At 34.6% G+C, this 21,950-nt stretch overlaps 2 protein-coding genes across 2 annotated transcripts; both read right to left on the reverse strand.

Moving 5' to 3' along the window:
• Positions 1–5,560: 5,560 nt before the first annotated feature.
• Positions 5,561–8,456, reverse strand: LOC25483600 (universal stress protein A-like protein). Its single transcript, XM_013612296.2, has 4 exons — positions 8,177–8,456; positions 7,786–7,889; positions 6,004–6,122; positions 5,561–5,871 (listed from the first exon to the last, which is right to left on the reverse strand). The coding sequence occupies exons 1-4, from the start codon at positions 8,427–8,429 to the stop codon at positions 5,775–5,777; spliced, it is 573 nt and encodes a 190-aa protein (XP_013467750.1). The 5' UTR covers positions 8,430–8,456; the 3' UTR covers positions 5,561–5,774.
• A 4,430-nt stretch (positions 8,457–12,886) lies between these two features.
• On the reverse strand, positions 12,887–14,187 carry LOC25483602 (universal stress protein PHOS34). Its single transcript, XM_039834874.1, has 4 exons — positions 13,884–14,187; positions 13,591–13,697; positions 13,349–13,467; positions 12,887–13,232 (listed from the first exon to the last, which is right to left on the reverse strand). The coding sequence occupies exons 1-4, from the start codon at positions 14,092–14,094 to the stop codon at positions 13,136–13,138; spliced, it is 534 nt and encodes a 177-aa protein (XP_039690808.1). The 5' UTR covers positions 14,095–14,187; the 3' UTR covers positions 12,887–13,135.
• Between the last annotated feature and the right edge of the window lie 7,763 nt (positions 14,188–21,950).

The following is a 21,950-nucleotide window of genomic DNA, read 5'->3' on the forward strand; positions in this document are numbered from 1 at the left end:
TATTAGATAAGTTTTAAGCTAAAAGATCAAGGTTCAAGTTATAACTTTTTTTTTTTTTGACAGAAGGTTGAAGTTATAACTAAAAACAATAAAAATATTAAAAAAAATAATTAAAAAAAGTATTTCTTTACAAGAGATGTTTAAATTACATGACTCTCACATATTAGGTTAATATATATGGGAAATAAGCTAGATCAAGTTAAGCTTTGTAAGACTTATGTTTAACCTCATCAAAAAAAAAAAAAAATGCTAAGGCCTAAATCTAGCATGTAGTGTGTCATGATAGGCTTATTTTTAGACCTAGCCTATTCCAAAGTATGGTATTAAGCTAGACATAGATTTTATAAGACTAAAATGATTGTTGATTGTATGCAAACATGCATGTCAATCGTAGTTACCATATTTTATTGAGAAGATTCGTCTTGTATAGCTTTGAGTCTCTCTTGTTTTAACTTTTTCATCGCTATTATCTTGATCTCATAATCGAATAGTAATTCTTAGACAGAAGTTTTACCTTGCATACAAAAACAAGCGAGTTGTACCAAACTCGAAAAGAATTGGAATGAAAGAGTTCAAAGAATAAATGAAATAAAAATAAACTAAATATTCACAAAGAAAGGAAAGAAATGTAAGTAGAAAAGAAAAAAAGTATGAACTAAGTCTAATTAATGTACAAACTTCTAACAATATAATACTTACCTTACAATTAATTGATGCAAGTCCCCGATAATAGATAGAATGTACAGGGATTGAGTTTCATTAGTTAGCTCACTAATGTTTTTCTTGGATTGATTATAAAATCCACCTCTTCCAATTATACCTTCATCTATTTTCCTTCAAATATCTCGATGTCTCACAGATAATGGAAAAACATAGATAGTCTCTAACAATTGAGGTCTCGCTTAGTTAGGTAAAAAAGAAGCATTAAGTTTTGACGGTGTCTGTGATTGTAAACCTAACCTGATGTCTTTAAACTAGAACCTACAAATTCCCTTACACATGTCTGCTACAAGGGATGTTTATGACTACCACACCCCAAGGTAAAATATCATTCTCGGATTGCACCTTGGAGAAGAGTTAAGATAAATAATAAAAACACCAATGTAATGAAATATGATTTATTTATGTCCAAGTATTTACATTAGATCATAAACTAATATTTACACTTAATCCAACAACAATGAGAAATTAGTTGCACGTAATGAATAACTTACAAGATATAGGAGAGGATGTCAAGATGTTTCTTCAACAAACTTGAGATAGTGGTTCTGCCACAGATGCATCTAAATGGGTCGGGTCACCCGTTTTGATAGTTCTATGCCACACCAGCCAGTTTGAGTTTTTAGACCACCATTACTCATCAGGCGAGATAATAGCTTTGTTGGACGAACTACCTTCTTATTAAACCAAACTACTGAAAATCATATACTCAAGTTATAAAATTGATTTTTTTTCTGTCAGAATCAACTATCGAACATATGAGAAATGTTCAAATCTTTAAAGTATAAAAATCATGTAACTTTTTACGATATTTTAACCTAGTTTTTAGAACCTTAATTTCCACCTCTTATCACCATTTTGCTTTCCATTTCATTCCCTTTTGAAACTTTTGAAACTACACTAGATGAGAAAGAAGTAAGAAGATCAAATTTTGTCAAAAAAAAAAGAAAAAAGAAGATCAAATAGAATAATTTTCAAAAATTCAAACACCGAGGTTGTTTCTCAAAATCTTCTAGACAACGGTTTTCATCATATACCAAAACATTTTGACCTACCATTTGTGAGTGCATTCCTCTTTTATAGTGTTTTGTATGATATCAAAATTAGGGCAAATATATTAAGCATATTTGATATATATTGGATCTAATCTCCCTTTTATTGGGTGCTAACACCCTTAAGAATGATTAAAATGCAACTAAAATTGAAAGGCAACTAAATTTTCGATAAACTTGATTTTCTAAGATCAGAGACTAAATTGATGTCTTTTAATGATGCAAGCCTTCTTTTAAACGGTTCAAGTAGTCAAATCCCGAATTTTGTTAAGTACCATAAATAAACTGGAATAGATACAAACCTTCTTTGAATCGGTTCAAGCTGTCAAAACTTTGATTTTTTTTTCAATACCATATTGAAACTTGAACCGATACGAAATGTGTTGCAAATTTGATATCTCCTATCACTAATTCATGCACCTTTTCCTAAGCAAGAGAGTACAATAACTCAAAAGCTTTAACCTTTTTGTCTTCTCCCTTATTTCAAACCACACAATTCTCAAACACATGGTATTTAAAAGAAAAATGTTAACTAGTGTCCCGAACACTTGTAGTTAAGAAAATTAAATATAATATAGGTATTTTGGAACTTGTGTAGTCAAAGTTTAAAAAGTGTAAAGAATGATATTTTCAATGCAAATATTTCTTTTTTTCTTTCCTTAACTAGTGCCTTAGAGACACTAGTTAACAAAACCCTGTTTAAAATTGGATGGTAGTTTCTGAAGGTGAGAAAAACACAAGAAGGGGGGGGGGGGGGGGGGGGGTTGAATTGTGTTTTCTTCTTCTCTAAAAATTCTTCTTCTGATATCAATTCAGAAGCTTGGTGAGAGTGCTTCTGATATGATGTTCAGAATCAGATATGCAGCAGAATAAAAACAGAGTAGAGAAAAGAAAGAGAGACACAAACAATTATACTGGTTCCTTCCACAAACCGGAAGTAGTCCAGTCCCCCTTGCACTTCCAAGGAGATTTCCACTAAGAAATAATCACACAGATTACAACTGCTCAATACTACACCTAGTATGAGACTTCTCAATTGCTCAAGGACGCAGGCAAGAGACTTCCTTTGCTCAAGCACGCAGGCAAGAGACTTCCAATGCTCAAGCACTAAAGCAAGAGACTTCTAATCAAACAGAATTACACAGAAAATTGTTTGAGTTTGAACACTTGATATACAATCAGTGGTGTTCACAGTACAATGCAATAAAAGACTCTAGACTTAAGAATTTCTAAGATATATCAAATCAGTGCAGAAATTCAGAGTGCTTTTGAGAATCAAATTTAGCAGAGTTTTGACGCTTTTAACTTGTGTTGATATCTCTATCAGTCTTCAAGTCTTCACTCCTTTATATAGAGGTGAGTAGAGAGACGTTGAGATTTTTAGCACGTCCAAAGAGTCGTTGAGTTCCTTTGATCATCCACTAGTAATCTTTTGCCTGATTTGGGTGTAGTCCTATAAAGGATCACGTTCAAATCCATTCCTATCTTGAAGGAACATTTCTGTAGGCAGAGCTGTTATCTTGTCTTGTAGCGAGGACATACTCAGGGTCGTGGAGGTAGTGGTTGTACACTTGTACTTTGTCAACTCTTCAATGAGGTAAAAACACCTAGTGCTTTTCAAACGAACGTTGACACTTTCCTTTTGATCCTTCGCTCTCTTAGACGAGGTTAACATAACGAATCAGCTCTTTTTGAGATTTCAGATTTAATCTTCTGATCAACTGTAACTTCTAGTGATGATATAGCTTCTGATGAACTTCTGCTTCTGATGACGTCATCACTTCAGAGGCACTTGAAACTTCAGAAGCACTTCATAGCTTCAGACGCAGTTTTCTTCAGATGCTTTTAAATTCCTTTGCTCTCTATTGTTCTTCCAAGATCTATTGAAATTGATTAACTTTGCCTATGGTCCTGTACACTTGAACAAATATTAGCAATAACCAATTGACAATTTTTAATACCTTGTTATCATCAAAACTCATTAAGGTTTATTGTAAAACACATTTTGTTCCAACAGTTTCAACTTTTGTCTTCTCCATTATAGTCTAGTTTATTATTATTTTTTTGAAAGGAGGTCGAAACCCACATTAATTATGATTTTTTTTATATGGAATATTAATAATTAAACAATAAATATACTAAAAATGGAGGGCTTTGTGTTCCTGAGGTGGAATATGAATGGCTCCCGGAATTTTGCTCGCATTGTCAAATTCTTGGCCACTTGGTGGTGAATTGTTGTTGGTTGCATCCGGAAAAAGATTTGAACAAAGACAACGATAATACTAGGAAGGTACATGACAAAGGAAAGAAGATTATCACGTAGCAGAAACTGCAAACCAAAGTATGGCAGCCATATGATAGTCCTCATGGCATTGAGTCTTCTTTAGCTTTTGCAAAACATGCTTCTGACATTACGGCACCGGTTACAACGACTCATTAGCCACATGAACAACACGTCTCCCCCACGGTTGTTGCCACCGTTGACACATATGTTGCACAATCAGAAACCTGTACAGAAGCGCTGCCCCTTGATTCAAGCAAACATGCACATAGTGACAAGTCTGCCTTCACCTATCATTTGGCTCTTGAGAATATTCCTAATGATGTTATTCGGTCCAATGATGTAGAGCGTACATCAATTTCAGACCCGCTGTTGCAGCTCTAACATGTTCTTGTCCCCTTACGGTCGACGTTCAACAACTTGAGGAGGGGATTGCGCAAGTGGATTCATGTGCCTTGGTAGTTGCGAATGCAGGTAACTCTCCTGCCATTCAGTCGTACCCTTTTGCTACTGTTATCCCGTATCAATGTCCTATAATTACCAAAGACTTGGAGGTCATTCATCACGCTAGTTTATAAAGATGTTCATGAGGAGGGGTTTACTGTTGTTGTTTCCAAGAGCATCCGACAGAAGCAAAAAGGTTATCATACCAGCTCCAAGGGTCCGTTACCAAACTCATCTCAATGAAGATTTTATTTTGGAATATTCGAGGTATAGCTAATTCGAATTCTCGTATTACTCATGAGCCTATTCTCATATTTATTGTTGAACCAATGATCTCTAAGCTAGCTAGTCACGGTCACATGGTTACAAACACAATATGGTGGGACAATATGCCCGAGTTTGTTCGGGGGATTTCTTTAGGGATCGACTGGGGTTACCTAATTTTCGTTTTCCGTAATTTTCGCTTTCTATCAAGGGTTTGGTTTGGTCCCTCTCTTGTACATACTTTTCCCGTTTTTCTATATATATAATATCCATGCTATACATAAAGAAAACACTCCCTTTCAGTTCTTTTGGTTGAATTTTTCTTTCCAAAAATGCCCTCAATTTTCAATATATGTAACTAATAGATAAGAATAAATTTAAATATTAAAAAAAATATAACTAACACAATATAATTATATATATGTCTTGTTTTAATTTTCCTTTATCAATTAAGAAGTGTAACTAACTAGATGAGTATATTTATACATTTCTTTTCATTATCCCAATTATACCCTTAAACAACTTTTTATATAATAAAGATTATTGTTGGTGTCGCTAAAAAAAGGTATCCCGATTTTTTTTTGTTATATTTCTTGTGTCATTGAAATAAATAATCTTAGTTAGTTTGATTTGTTATAGCTTAAAGCAACAAATATTTATATTTTTAGTTTTAATCAAAATCAAAATTTCATAAAAAAAAAACAATGTTCATAATTTTTAAATGTTAATGCAATAAAAAGAGCGAAAAGACGGACACGTAGTTCCCTGAAGTCCCGACCTAATCGAGATGTCCAGCAGCTCCTTGAAGTCTTCATCATTCTTGATTCAGTAAAAAAAAAAAAAACAATAAATATCCTAAAAACACATGTAGATAAACAAATACATATGTTTCTTTCTAAGTACATTCATCATTGTTTATAAAAATACAAACCTTGCAAGCCTTATAAAGAAAAGGAGATTAAATACAAATCCTAAGATCCATTAAAAGATATGCTTAAACATAAAACCAACGATCAATGCTTTTTATGGTGGTCCTCCGGTGGCTTCACAATAAGAATAGGTGCTTTTGCATGATGTGCACAATAGTCACTTACACTTCCAAGAAATGCTCTGCACCAAAATGAAACCAAAATCAATACCAAATTTGTTAGTACTTCAATTTGGACCAACAATTTTCTATTATATATTAGAAAGAATGGATAGAAAATATAGCAATTGCAATGTATTTTATAAAACACTAACCTTTTGAGTGTGCCCAGGCCACGGCTACCCATGATTAAGAGATCAACTTGCATTTGTTCTGAAGCCTGACAAATCATTTCCCTTGGGTCTCCATTGAGAATTACACTTTCTGCTTTGACCTATAATTCCATTAATGAACATTTTCACCAGATTTGGCTAGAAAAATCATTTTTCCTTGGTCTTCATAAAGAAGAGTATATGTGTGGAGCAACTCTTGTACCCCAAATAAAATTTATTTGGTCAAATACACAAATGATAAAAATTAAAAGATAAATGATATTGAATGATATAACTAAATTATTTCTCGTTTATTAATTTTTTTATTTATGTTTTGTGCCCAAATGTTTTTTATTTTTTTTTTATTTTTTTTATTTTTTTACAAATATTATTTTTTATTATGAATTGTGTTTAGCCAAGTATTTCTCATTTTCTCCTAAAAAAAAATATTTCTCATATTGCCTTTGGTGGGTTCACTTCCCAACAGGAGTGGATCCTCACCGGTGGAGACCCCTCATGTTTTTGTATTGAGATTCTCTCCAATGAAAATTGTGTTGAATTTTCTGAACTGTCTCAAATTTTCTTAAGTAGAATCTCAACCATCAAATATGAGAGAGAAAATGAGAATTAAATTATAATGAAAATTTGGTTGTTGTATTTTAATGGTGGAGATTGAAAATGGAGAAAACTTAAGAAAATCCAAATCCCCTGTTTGTTGCCGTGCCTAACTATCCACCTTTAATTACACTGTCTCCCTTTTTTCTTTTTTGGTCAGGTAGCCTAGTGGCTAGAGTTCACTTTATAAGGTAAATAAATGGGGTGTCCAGGGTTCGAACCCCGACCCCTGCATATAATAATGCATTGTCCTACCAACTGAACTATGCTCACGGGACACACTGTCTCCCTTTTAATAGAGAGTTTGGATTACATATGAGAGAGAGAAAAAGTTGGAGACAATCTCCTCCCTTCCCAAGTGCGATGAATCAGTTAACTAGAAACAAAGAAAATAACTAATAAAAACAAATAAAAGAACAAGGTTGCTTTGCTTGTGTATTTAGGGAGGGATGTAATGCAACTAGAAAAATAATCAAATGTTTTCAATTTCGGAAAACTTGATGGGGTGGGTGGCTGTGATTTTCGAAAGGGTTAAAATTGATATTTTCAATAGTTTGTTGAGATAAGGGTATAGGGTAAATTTTATTCTATCACTTAGCTATTTTACTAGTAATTTTCGTCTATTTTGAGATTGTTTTGATATAACCATTTTGTGGAAGTTTTACTTTGTTGTTTGATTTGATTTTTGCAATGGGTGATGATTGTTATTCTCTACCGTTTTATAAAAAATCTATTGTGTACTCATTATTTTACATAGTCAAAGGTTTAATTGGATTAGGTCTCGTAGTTTTTATTGTTTGGGAAATGTTGATGAGTATTCGAGAGATGGACACTCTTCAAAGACCTTTAATAGTAGATTTTTATGAAAATTCGTGTATTTTATTAATTAGAATTTGTAACATTTAACTAAAGAATAATTTCTAAATTTAAAATTCTTAAAAAGTGACATGAGACATTCGTTAACAAAACCCTTATGTTAAAATCCAAACTCAATTTCTTAAGCAACTCAAAACATATGAACCACTTGAAGTGATCCATTTAATTTTATTTCAATTGTATTGAATTAAGTGATATTAAATATTTTTAAGATAATGACATTAAATAAGATAAATAAAGGGAAAATAATTTTTATTGTATTCGAGTAGAGGAAAGCGAAATTTGGACACTTACCTGCTTATCCTTGCACATTTGCAAAGCCCGGGAAAGAATAACTGCTGATCTTTCTTGCTGGCCTTTCTTCACTGAATCCACAACCACAGATGCTGGATAAAAAGCTGTTGAAGTGATAAAATATTGAGGATAGAATTAGACATAAATTTTATTTGTTCAGTCTCAAAATTTCATTTCTCTAGTTTTATAATAGTTCTATAATGATAGATATTAAAAGAAAATGTCCAAAAGTCTCAATTCAACACGCAAAAATATCAAAATTGCTTAGTCGGACAATGTGATCCAGAGTCAGAACCCTGACTCCTCCACTTATGCACGTGGTCATTTCGTCTATCTTCCAAAGAAAGATACTCAAAGGAGATAAGGAGAAAGTAAAAGATGTAGTACTAACCAGCACCACCTGGTCCAATAGGGTGCACATAATTGTGGAAAATGGGTTCAACATGAACAAGAAACACCATTCCCTCATTTTCAGATGATGTTCCTTCCATGGTAGTCATAACGTTGAAGAGATTATCAAGGGCCCACTTAAGGGCATAAAAGCTTCCATCACTTTCATCTATTGCCACCATAACCTTCATCTTCATCCTTCTCTCTTCTGCACCTTCCCTCCCCTCATGAATAGCTCTACCTATTTCTTCCATCACCCCTTCTTTTGCTAGCTAGAATAGAAAAAGAGAGATAAAATGGTGTAATTTAAAGTGAGTGTGAATGAAAAATATCCAAACCGGTTTCAGAAAGTTGACAATAATTTTTTCGTAATTTAAAAACTACTTTATTGAAATTTTGTTTTCTTTTAAATATTTATTTCAAACATATCTTAAAGATCTTTGTCTTTTTCGGTGGTCACTTTAATTAATTGAGCTAGGGTTGATACTTGGCAGTACGAGCTATAACATTCTTGCATGACAAGTGAATACGTGTAAGCCTCGCATGTATATTACCCAATGGCTTCATGCACAAATGAACAAGGTGACAACTAGGGTACCCATGGAAGAATGGTGGGTAATTTACCCTGATCAATACACATTAGCCACATAAGCACATTTTTAAGTGGTGTCCATGAACTATCTTGACCCCACCAACAAATTGCTCATTTTCATTGGTTGGTGGGTAAATTACCCACCATTCTTCAAAGGTAATCAAGAAAAAACCAATGAACAAATATAAATTATTTAGTGCATAGATACGGTGCGGATCCTGGACCCTAGGTTAGTGGATGCAAATTTTTTAACTTCATCGATTATTATTTTATATAAATAAAAATGTTAAAATATATACATCAAGTTTTTGTAGATTAATTGTTTAACTTCATATTTTACCGTTTATGTAATTTACTATCTTCGTCCTTAAATATAGGACCTTTATAACTAAATCACATCAATTAAAAAAATTGGTGGTAATATTAAATTTGTTTGTAATTAGTATTGTTTTTATAATTTTATTCTTTAAATGAAAGAAAGTTAATTTTTTTTTTGGTCTAATAGCTTAATGGCTAGAGCTCACATAATTAATTGTAGAGAAGTGGGGTGTTCGAAGTTCGAACCCCGACCCCTAGATAAATTATACAATGTCCCTACCAACTGAGCTAAGCTCACGGGGATGAAAGAAAGTTAGTTTATGTTTGAAACATATAGGATTTATTGTCATTGAATAAAAAGATGTAAAATACTTCCACATATCCTTTTCAGACGAAACAAACAAAAGACATAAATCATCAAGACCAAAAAAATACATTGAAAATAATTATTTTCTTTTAATATACCTCTACATTTAATTTTTTTTCATGAATACCCCTAAATTAATTACTCTTGATTCTACCAACTTTCTTATTTTTTAATATTCTCTCATATAATAAATAAGGGCACAAATGAAATTTAACTTCAAACACATTTGAAAATTGGTCAATGTTTATTATAATATGGACTAACAAAATTTTCACTTTTGTTTCTAATAAAATGGATCAGAGGGAGTAATTTAATACAAAATGAGTCTTATAAATAGAGACAATTTGTTTTTATCAAGATGATCTTATAATTAAGAATAATGGTAGTACTAAATTTACAATATTGTCATTTTTTACCCAATCAAATAATTTTTACCTAATAGCAAACTGCGGGGTGCTCGTAGCAACTATGACTTGTTCAAACGAACAATAACGTCTCTTTTCCCATGTTCCCGCAAATAACTCATCGACGATTACACTTCTTACGATTTCGTAATCGTCGGACACACGTGTGCCATTACAATGGCTCTGCATTCACCCACTTCTATAAATAGGAGGCTCCTCGCAGCTTCCAAGGTAGAATCTTTTTCATTCTCAAACCCCTATTTTGAACCTCTATTGACTTGAGCGACGGAGTGTCTGCAGGTACACACCCTCCATTCGGTTCAATGCTCACTGAAGTACATTCACCACCACATTAAACCAAGCACCGACAGTCACCTTCTGATCAGGTATGATCAGTGGCGCCGACTGTGGGGAATAACAAGCTATCTCCGTTTTTTACATACAAAAAACTAAAGCTTCTTCATGTAAAACCATGGCGGCCAACGGTGCTACACCACGTCTTCATAGCCAAATCCAACGACCTCAACGCGACGAACAAACGACTTCTCCATCTCCTACTCATAGCCCTCGAAGGGGAACCACTCCAACGAGTGTCCACTTGACGGTCCCGACGCAGGAACAACCACTCTTTGGTCCTCAATGACCCGAGGAGATGGCACTCCAACGAGTTGCGGCCAGTGATCACCTAGAAGGAGGTCACCAAGACGCTACCCTCCCAGGAGATCCCTTCGAAGAAGATCTCCTCCAAGGCGGAGAAGGCGTCCTTCGTCTTCATCCTCCTCCAGTTCTGAAGACGAGCGCGATGCCTGAGGGGGTCTTTACACATACGACCCCTTCACTCGGCACATCCAAGAAACTCCAATCCCTCGCGGATTGGAAAAGCCACCCCAGATGGACTCATACGATGGAACATCAGACATGAATGAGCACATCGAGAATATAGAGTTTGTCCTCACGTACCGAGTAGTACAGGGAGCAGTCAAATGCAAGCTGTTCGTCACCACGCTAAGACGAGGAGTTATGACATGGTTCAAGAACTTAAGGAGAAACTCCATAGATTCATGGGGTGACCTCTGTCACGAATTCACCACTCACTTCACGGCTTCAAGGACCCAGCCCAAAACAATGGCATTCCTTGAGGCCATAGTGCAAGGGAAGAGCGAGCCTCTCCGAGATTACATCGAGAGGTTCAACAAAGAAGCTGTCCAAGTCCGTGGCACTGATGAGAACATGAAGTAGTATCTCATCACGTGTGGTCTGCGTGAAGACATGGACGTGAAAAAGGCTGTCTGTCTCGATCTCCCGGAGACTTACAATCAACTCCTGGCGATCTTCAAAACGTACATCAGGTATGAGGAGGAAGTCTACGCGGAGAGCCTCAACAAACCCAGGAAGGAGGAGCCTGCTGCTGAATCCTCCAAAAAGCCCTTCTATGACAAGAAAAAGGAAGGAAAACCTGCTCGTGAAGGCAAAGGACTCGTTGGTCGCTTCATGGAATATACTCCCCTGGCATTACAGGGGTGGCCCTGAAGGTGGGCTTGAGGGGCGGCAGCCCAGGGCACCATTTTTTTAGGGTCACCAAAATTAACATTTTTACTTAGTAGTTAGTAATATATATTTCTTTTTAATCTGCTTTGATTAATTCTATTTAAAAATATTTTTAGATAACTTTGATTATAAATGAATATTTTCAGTAACGACTATTTGATGCGTTGGCACATCTACAACGTCTCTTTCATACCTCTATATAAAAGAATGAAGACTTGAAGATTAGCATATACTCTACAACATTTGAACTGTTCCATAACTTTGTTGAAATTGTTGTGCATCAAACACTTAGAATTTCTTAACAACTTTCATATGTTAAAACTTCTAGAGTATTAAGAGTCTGACTTGTTTTGTATTGTGATCACCACTGATTGTATGTGTATCAAGTGTTCTAACCAAACTTATTACCATTGTGTTAATTTGACAAACACTTTGAGTGCAAAGTATGAAACTTATTACCATTGTGTTAATTTGACACCATTCAAAACCACATTGTACTTAAAAATCATTCAAACAACATTCACAACAACTACATTCATAAATAACATCATAATCTACACATGCAATCTACCAAAAGTTCAATTTCAACATGAACCCTAACCACATGCAATCTACTAAAATTAACAAAAATAAACCTACAAAAACTAACATTATCATTAAAAATGGTCAAAATAGAATCGGAGTAATTGGAGAGGTTTAGTGATAATTTGTGTAACTGATGCTTTTGTTCTACAATTTCTGTATATGTTCAGGATGTATCGACAGTTAACTGCCGATACATCCTGAACATATACAAAAATTGCAGAACAAAAGTGATGGAACCTGCGGCAATTAACTGCTGAAGTAAACTTCAATGGTTAACTAACAATAGAACTAACCGGCGGTAGTTAACTACTGAAGAGTTAAACCGGTAATTTCTAGGTTTTCTTAGTCTTCCTTAAAGTGGGAACAACAATTTTCTTACTCTATTATTGAACACTTTATTTAAAAAAAACAACTCTTCGTAGTTTAGGTTGCTGAATTTACATATTTTTAAATTATGTTTATTTATCTTTCTTTTAAAAAATTTTAAATTAAAAAATAAGAAATTATTATTAATAATGGTGACACTAAAAATCGTTTTACAATTGTTTCAGGTAGAATATGCTATATTCTTTCAAACAACTTATAGGGTTAAATAAATTTTGTCATCTATATAGGGTTACATTCTACCCGAAACATACTAGTTAATTTATAGATGAAAAAACTTATTTAACCCTATAAAATATCTTCACCAATATTTTTTAAAGGCATCCTCACCAATATTTATATTATAATATAGATTAAATGTATTATTATTTACTTATTCTTATAGTACATACTAGTTAAACAATTTTTTAATGTCTCATTCATTTAAAATAATTTACATGAAAATAGAAAATTATAATAACCAAAAATAATCTAAGCTTAAAATCGTTCTTGAATTTAAAAAAGAAATAGCTATTACTAAACAACTCTTAACTTCTTTTATAAAGCTCTTATTTTTACTTTAACTTTACAAGAGCTTTTAAGGATAAAAAATAGTTGGCCAAACACACCCTTAGCCTTCTTAAATAAAAGGAGCTTAAACGATACAACAAACCCAAGATTATTCAATTAGAAATAATAAAACTATAATCAAACTTAACAAATCCAAGATTATTTCAGACTTAGCCATCCCAGAAGATATGCTTAAACATAATAAAACTATGATCAATGCTTTTTATGGTGGTCCTCTGGTGGCTTCACAATGAGAATAGGTGCTTTTGCATGATGTGCACAATAGTCACTTACACTTCCAAGAAATGCTCTGCCACCAAATGTAAAAAATATTAGAACAATCAACCATGCATAATTGAAACCAAAATTATTAGCAAGCTTATTACTTTAATTTCTTATAAATACTAATTCATAGAAAACACTTACCTTTTGAGTTTGCCAAGGCCACGACTACCCATGATTAAGAGATCAACTTGCATTTTCTCTGTAGCCTCACAAATCATTTCTCTTGCATCTCCATTAAGAATCACACTTTCTGCTTTAACCTGCATTTTCATTAATGCATACTTTCATTGGATTTATGTAGCTTCTACCGATTTTTTAAAGCATCGTCACTAAACCAAAGTAATTTTAAAGCATCATAACCCTAATCACTAAACCAAAGTTACCTGCTTATCCTTGCACATTTGCAAAGCCTGTGAGGCAATAGCTGCAGATTTTTCTTGCTGGGCTTTCTTCAAAGAATCCCCAACTTCAGGTATTGATGGATAAAAAGCTGTTGAAAGGACAAAGTATCACACAAGAAAATTGGACAATATTAAAAGCCAACCTTACAAAGTTACATCATTTGTAATAACTATGAGAGAATTAAACATGGAAAAAAATTAAGAGTCATGAAATTTATTTTATTCAGTCTCAAAATTTCATTGTTCTAGTAAAGTATATAGTGATATATACTAACCAACACCAGCTGGTCCCATAGGTATAGGGTATGCATAAGTGTGAAAATTTGGCTCAACATGAACAAGAAACACTATCCCCTCCTCATTTTCAGATGTTGTTCCATTCATAGTATCAGTAGCCATAATGTTGAAGAGGTTATCAAGGGCCCACTTAAGAGCATACAAGCTTCCATCACTCTCATCTATTGCCACCATCACCTTCATCTTCATTCTCCTTTCTTCTGCTAGAATAGAAATGAGAGATGCAAAATGGCGTTTTATAATAAGTGCAAAACAATATAAAGATTTTTTTTTTTTTTAAATAAATCTATTTCTATTGAAATGGAAGTTTAAAGTTTTCTTCTTTTCTTTATAAGTGGACACTTTTATTGAGCTAGGCTTGATGATACTTGGCAGAACTAGCTATACCATGCTTGCATGACTAGTAAATACGTGTAAGCCTATGTGTTACCCAATGATGCACTAAAGAAAAGATGTTAATTATTTAAAAAAATAATAATAACAATATAGATTTAAGTTCAATGCCTATCTTTATTTTTTTGGTTACAATTCAATGCTTATATAGTAATAGAAGCATTTATATATTTTTGACATAAATTGAAATATATAGTTTTTCACATCTTTGGTTTCGTAAAAAAAAAAAATTCCCCACTTCTTAATATGTTGTGTGTATGAATTTTGTCGCTAAGTATTTAGAACCAAAGAAAAATTGTGTTTAATAGTTTATGCGGACATGTAAGGGTAAATATTGGTTTCATTTATCTAATCAAAGTACAAGAGAAGTTTATCTATGTAAACCATCAACAAAGAGTGTAAAAGACCGGATAACTTGCGTTGCAAGTTATCTTATGAACAGAGTCTAAAACTAACTAAAACAATGCAATCAACTCTAAACACCTTGAAAGATACCAAGTAACTCCTAACGATCAAAGTTCAAACCATCAATCACCCTTGGTTTTGCTCTAATCTTGTAGAAAGTCTCGAGTTTCAATGGCTTTCTCATAATATCTGCAACTTGATCAATAGAGATGTCGTGCACTAGCTAAATTACTCCTTCTTTCCCTAAGGAAATGGTACCTCACATCAATGTGTTTGAATCTGCTATGCATAACTCGATTCTTAAACAACTCAATTGAGGAACTGTTGTCATAATACGCAATTGTGAAATTCTCTTGAGCTTCCTTCAGACACATCAAAATTCTTCACAACCAAATTGCTTAACATTAGCAAGAATCTGCTGCCACAAACTAAAACTTCTGCAGTGGACAAAGTCACAATTGACTGCTTCTTAAATGACCATGATATTGCTCCATTGCCTATAATAAACACATAACTTGATGTACTCTTTCTGTCATCTATATCTCCAGCATAATCAAAGTTTGACCATCATGTTAAGCTGATAAAATAATCGCTTTTCTACATAATCCCAAAGTTCATTGTTCCTTTAAGATATCTCAAGATTCTCTTAGTTGATGCCAAGTGAATTTTTGTAGGTCTTTCCATATATCTAGCCTCAAGACATACATAATAAGTGAGATCAAGTCTAGTAGCAAGTAGGTACATCAAGCATTCAACCATCTATTTGTACTTAGTCGCATCCATAGTTTTCCCGGTTTCATCCTTCTTCAACTTGCTTCCAGTGACTATGAGACTACACACCATATCACAATTTTCCATGCCAAATCTTGTTAGTATTTAACCAACATATTTGCTTTGATTGATGAAAATACCTTGATCATTCTGCTTAACTTCTCCAAGAAAGTACCTCATTTTTCCTAAATAATTTGTTTATTGCTATGATTATGATGAAAAGCACTCTTGACATCTAATTGATATGCATCAATGGAAACCTCGTTTGTCTAGTTCTTGACTAGAGCACTCTAGTTCCATCCCTTAGTTTGTTCAAATATGTCATCTCTTTTTATCACTGTTTTCTTGCTTTTAGTATCATAGAGTTTGTAAGCTTTGGATTCCTCACTTAAACCATATTCATCGGAGTTCTATTATTTATTTCATACAGAACATTTTGTTGTGGTGTGTAAGTTGTGGTGAGTTGTCTCTTGATTCCATTGGAACTACGAAATTCATTGAATGTTGATGAAGTCTATTCTCTCCATATCTGATCTTAGACACTTGATAACATATCCAGAAACCTTTTCAACAAGACTTTTAAAGTTTTTAAATGCCTGAAAAGCATTTGACTTCTCTTTCAAGATGTATATCTAAGTTTTCCTGGTCCAATCATCAACGAAAATCATGAAGTATCCGCTTCCTGCATTTGAACTTGGTTTGATATGGCCACATACATCTAAATGAATTAATTATCATCTCTCAGTAGCTCTTCATTTTGACCTTTCTCACACCCCCTTCATCCTGAGCGCCCTCTTCCTCACCCATATCCTATTCCTGCATTTGAGAATTTCAAAGCTTGTTCACTATCAGTTTATTGATTATGAGAGTTCATGTAATGTTCCTGCACAAGCAAGTTGCTTTGCAATTCATCAATGGGGAAAGTAGTCACATCATTTGATTCTTCAATGGAACACACCACACAATTGAACTTGCTTGTAATGATCTTAAAATCTTCTCAACCACCAAGATTTGTTCCATTCTTTCCCCATGAGCAGTGATACGATTTTCAATAGCCATAGTTCTTGCAAAGTATTTATTAATGGATTCACCCTCCCTCATTGCAAGAGCCTCGAATTTCGTGCGCAAAGCTTGCAATTGAGCACGCTTCACCTCTGTGGATCCTTGAAAAAGATAGTTATTTACCTAAAGATCACAAAGTTTATTATCCTTTGCAGCTTTTTCTTATTCTGGTGTTGGATTTGTAGGAGCAATGGTGACACAATTCTCAATCAAACTCTTGTATTCATTGGAGAGAAGCAGACTTTCAATCAACATAGCCCAATGATCATAAAAGCCATCAAACTTTGGAATAGAAGGATGCACGTAATTCGTGGATTCTTGCATATAAAAGAGCAAGGGAGTTGATCAATCTTGGTCAAGGATGAAGGAAAATGAGTTGCAGAAGAACAATGGAAGAACAAAGAAGAAAGATGAAGGTTGGTTAAGAAACAAATCAATCTAACTAACTCATAACTGAATTTGCCGCCAAAAGTTGCACTTTTCAAGCTCTAGTTACAATGCCCAATGAAGGCCTCTGATACCACTTGTAAGGTGAAATATTGGTTTCATTCAAATAATCAAAGTACAAGGAATGTTTATTTATAGTAAAGCATCAACAAGGAATGTAAAACAAAGTCTAAAACTAACTAAAGCAATGCAATAAACTCTAAACACCTTAAAAGAGACTAAGTGACTCCTAACATGTATGTTATTTTGCAAACATCTTTTAAAAATACTATCATATACTTAATTTTATTGGATGTTATTGTAAAACTAATTTTCACCAGCAATGTAGTTCTTTTTTCTCATATAAATTAAGATAATAAAATAAAGCAATATGTTCATTTGCATGAAGTGATAGTTCCAAATTTCTTCAACATTGTGCACTAAAAAAGCAAGAGTAAGTGACACTGTGACAGTCTTACGTTCTACTTCTAAGAGTAGATGGCAAGGTTCAAATTTGAAGAAAGACCACCCACCAGGCACAACCCCTCAATCAAGGGGCTATTATGAAAATCTTATTGCCGTCTGAGCCATTGCTATCTGCACCCTTCTACCCGTCACTATCAACACAAGAAAAATTAACTTGCTGCATCCCTTTAATTCGGCCCCATCTTAATTTGATCCATTGGGCTCATACATCATTTCCACCCTATCTCACTCTTGGACCGTTTATTTTCACGGTAAGAATGATGAAAAGAATTCTGCTCTTCTCCCAGCACATTTCGCTCGCGCCCTGCAGTCAAGCCAAATATACCCTTGCACACCTTAAGTAACGTTGCGCTACTTAACTCACGCAGTGTGAGTTAAGTCACGCAGTGTTACTGTTTTTGTACAAAACCCATCAGTCCAAACTCCAAGCACCATTTTCTTTCCCTCCACCTTCAAAAACCCAAAAAGTGCAATTTTTTGGGTCAAAACCCTCATCCCAAATCATTGCAAATCGTCAGGAAGCAAGTTTCTACGTTCATCAAGCACCAAATATCAGGTATTGTATCATCAAAACTCATCTCATTTTGCTGGTTTTTGTGCTTGGTTCGTCTGGTTTTCGTATGCAATAGGGCTAGGTGCGCAAGTTAACTTGCGCAAGTGGTAAAGGCTGCGTGACTTAAGTGACGCAGGAGATAATGTGTTGCGTGACTTAAGTCACGCCACTTTGCAGTCCTGTTTTTTGATTTTTTTGCGCCACTTTTGTTCTTGGTTAGCTTGTTCCACAAGTAATTTATTTATTCTTCCTTTGTAAATTTTTTATTCAATAGATATATAGTGAGATGGTTGACAATGTCGCGAACACAAATACAAAAAAATCAAGATGATGAGAGAGTTGGAGGGTTATGTATCTAGACGTGCATTGAAATTTATCTATGATGAATTGAAACGCTCCAAGACATTCGACTTTGGTGAGGAAGATTGTGGTTGTGTGCAAAAAACATCGTACGGGTTACCTTGTGCGTGTGTTATTGCCATGAAGAGCAAGCAAAAATTGCCTCTTGTCTTTGATGCTATATACCCTCATTGGAAACATTTGTGTGTACAAGGAGAAAAGATTGATGATGATTTTTCCGTGATGGAGGAGTGGAATGACATTCAAGAACTTCTCAAGAAAAGCCCTTACAATATGAAACTCCACATCAAAGAGATGATGCATCAAATAGCATTTCCGGAAACCACAATTTTGTCTCCGCCTTTCAAAAAGGCGGTAACCAAGGGAGCACATAAAAGGAAGAGGACTACACTCAAAGTGTCATCATCGGGTAGAATCCCCTCTAGGTGGGAGACTATTGACTCTCAAAATCCGGATAGTCAACCTTCACAGCCCAAGAGGTCACTTCCAAAGAGGAAAGATGCATGCCTTGGCACTTATGTAATTTGTATATTTGTGGCCAATATGTAACTAATATTATATATATTAAATGAAATGAATTATTTTTTTTGATGGCCGGTTATATCACACCAATTATTGCTCGCATTACTTACTTTGTCAATAATTATTCAACTACTTATTTTATCTCATTTCTCTCATATTTGTTTTTCATTATATTTTTGTGAAGTGAAACATGTCTCAAGATGCACAAGATCCGGTTAAACTTGAAGTTCATTATGTAGATGTGAAAAAAAGGGTTTGGTTGAATGTAAACCCCACAGACAAGTTGGACGAGTTGAAGACAAAACTTGACGCCTTCTTTATCCAAATTGGTTCAAATCATAGAACACATTGTCATAGTAAATGTGCCAGGCCTGGACTTGGGGGAGGATAAGGAAGAGGACTTCTGGAAGACCGTGTATTATCCACAACTTCTCAAAGATGATAGCGACGTTGATTTCATGTTTAGGGTAATGGTTGAGAATAACACTTTGTATCTTTTTGTCCGATCCGTTGAAGTGTAATCATTATTTAAGTGTAATAGTGTAATGTTTTTCGAATTTGTGTCCGTATTGTTGAATTTTAATAAATTTTTGTTTATGTAATTTGACCGTTTATGTGAGATTATGTAATTTTATAAATTTATGGACAAATTTGCGTAATTTGGATCGCTTACGTGTCATTAAGTGTGTTTAAGTGATTACGTGTCATTACCGGCGAATTTGTGTAATTTGGACCGTTTTGGATCGTTATGTGTGATTATGTGATTGTGAAAAAAATGATGTTTTTGTGTAATTTTGATCGATTGTGTCGTATTATCCAATAATCTTGTTATACTGGTATAATTCGGTTCAATTACGAGCATCTTAAGGTTACGGACACAATTTGCATTCAATGCATATCAGTACAACATTTATTGTTGTACTGATATATAAGTAGAGTGTGAGTTAAATCGCGCATGTGTTAACACTATGCGTGAGTTAACTGGCGCATAGTTTTACAGTTACGTTAGTTAACAAACGCAAGGGTATATTTGGAACGGTTGCAGGGCGCAAGCAAAATGTGCAGGGTGAAGAGCAGAATTCTGATGAAAATTGCTCTTGTCACTTTAAGAATTGATCATTTACATCTCCACAATACGTTAATATCCCCAACAAAAATTAACTGCCGCTCACTATCAACGATAGTAACTGCCGTTAAGTTTTGGTATGCAGACACCATTCTTGATAGAATTGTTGTTTTTTAGGGACATAAACCTAAACATGCACTTTTTTTCATTTCCAATCATTCACTACCACTACATTCATTCACATATAATAAAAAAAATTAATTCATTTACATGAAACAATTAACTATTGTTGACGGTATTACCTTAATTTTGGGGTGCGGTCCTAAAACATACACCCTCCGGTCACTAATATAAGCAAAAATTCATTTTTTAGATACATTCAATTAATGATGTATGTGGTTTATTTATTTAGAGCTCCGGTAGGGTTTCTTCTTGTTCATGGATTTCACTTTCACGTCTCCACGGCCAGCGGCCATGTCTTCGAAACCGCCTGACCCTCCCGACAAGAGTGGTGACAAGGGAATGCTTGATGCAAGAGATAAAAATGGATCAAAACAGCCCATGCTCATATCCTTCCGAGACAAGGTCTTAGGATCGCAACCTACTGTTATAAAGGAAAGAGTTGATCTGGTGGCGAAGAAACTTGCACAGGTCGAACATATAAAGGGAAATAGATTGCTCCCAATGCTTCATGTTCAAGATTCAGTGATGGAGGAACTCAATCTTCCGTATAAAGGGTGTTTGATCGTGAAACTTCTCGGAAAATCGATTGGATACAACATGATGAAGACAAGACTTGAAAGGGTTTGGAAACTTACTGGAGGATTTGATCTCATGGAGGTGGAAAATTCGTTTTTCATGGTAATATTTGATGAGGAGGCAGACAAAAACAAGGTGATAAATGGTGGTCCGTGGATGATCTTCGATCATTATTTGGCATTCTGTCAATGGTCTCCTACTTTCAATGCAGCAACAGCCACGATCGATAAAACAATGGCTTGGATAAGAATTCCGAGTTTGAATTTGGTTTATTACGACGAGAGCTTGCTATGGGCAGTGGCATCAATGGTGGGAACACTGGTGAAGGTAGACATGCATACGTTGCAAGTAGCGAGGGGAAAGTTTGCAAGATTATGCGTTGAAATTGATCTCACAAAACCTGTTGTGGGAAAAGTTGGAATTAACGGAGAGTGGTATCACGTTCAGTATGAGGGATTGCATGTTATTTGCACTCAGTGTGGTTGTTATGGCCATACTTTAAAGGATTGCGCCCCCAAACACAATCTTTAACAGTTGAACCAGAATCAGTGGTTGTTCCGACGACCACCGTGTCGGAAGTTGCAGAAGAAACGCTTACAGACAAGAACGATAACAACATTAATGTGGGTAACGGTAAAAACGAAAAATCAGGAATAATGATGGAGGAGATTCCGTTCAAAACTGATATCTTGGGTATTAATGGTGAACCGGATTCTTTGCATGGTGAGTGGATTAAAGTGGAAAGAAAAAAACGAGTCAATAAGGTTGGTTCACGCATTGCTGGTGCAGACATGAAAGGTACATCATTTCAAAATCTTAAGAAAAGAATTAATGAATTGAATGCTGAAAAATACGATCATATGCATGAAATAAGGAGCGGTTACAAACCCTCCCAAATTAACTCTTCTAATGCAAGCATTAAAGTACGAAAAAATAAACAAAAAAGAACTAGAAGTGATATTGGTACAAGAAAAATAGGCATAAATAATGGGAAACCAACTCATGTTGCTAGTTCTAGCGGTGATAATTCGGCAAAAAATAAAAGCTTGAGCGGTGTGAATAAAAGTGGGGACATGACATCTTTAATATGGAGGACTACTAAGTCTATTGGTGTTGAAGATAAAGGGCCAGATGTCAAAGCTTGTAATAAAGTGGATAACTCTCAGTCTAATAGTACTATCGTTCCAACTTTGAAAGGTGATAGGAATGACAATTCATCTAATGGTATTATTGGAGAGGAAA

This window comes from Medicago truncatula, chromosome 1 (assembly GCF_003473485.1).
Source record: "Medicago truncatula cultivar Jemalong A17 chromosome 1, MtrunA17r5.0-ANR, whole genome shotgun sequence".
NCBI lineage: Eukaryota > Viridiplantae > Streptophyta > Magnoliopsida > Fabales > Fabaceae > Medicago > Medicago truncatula.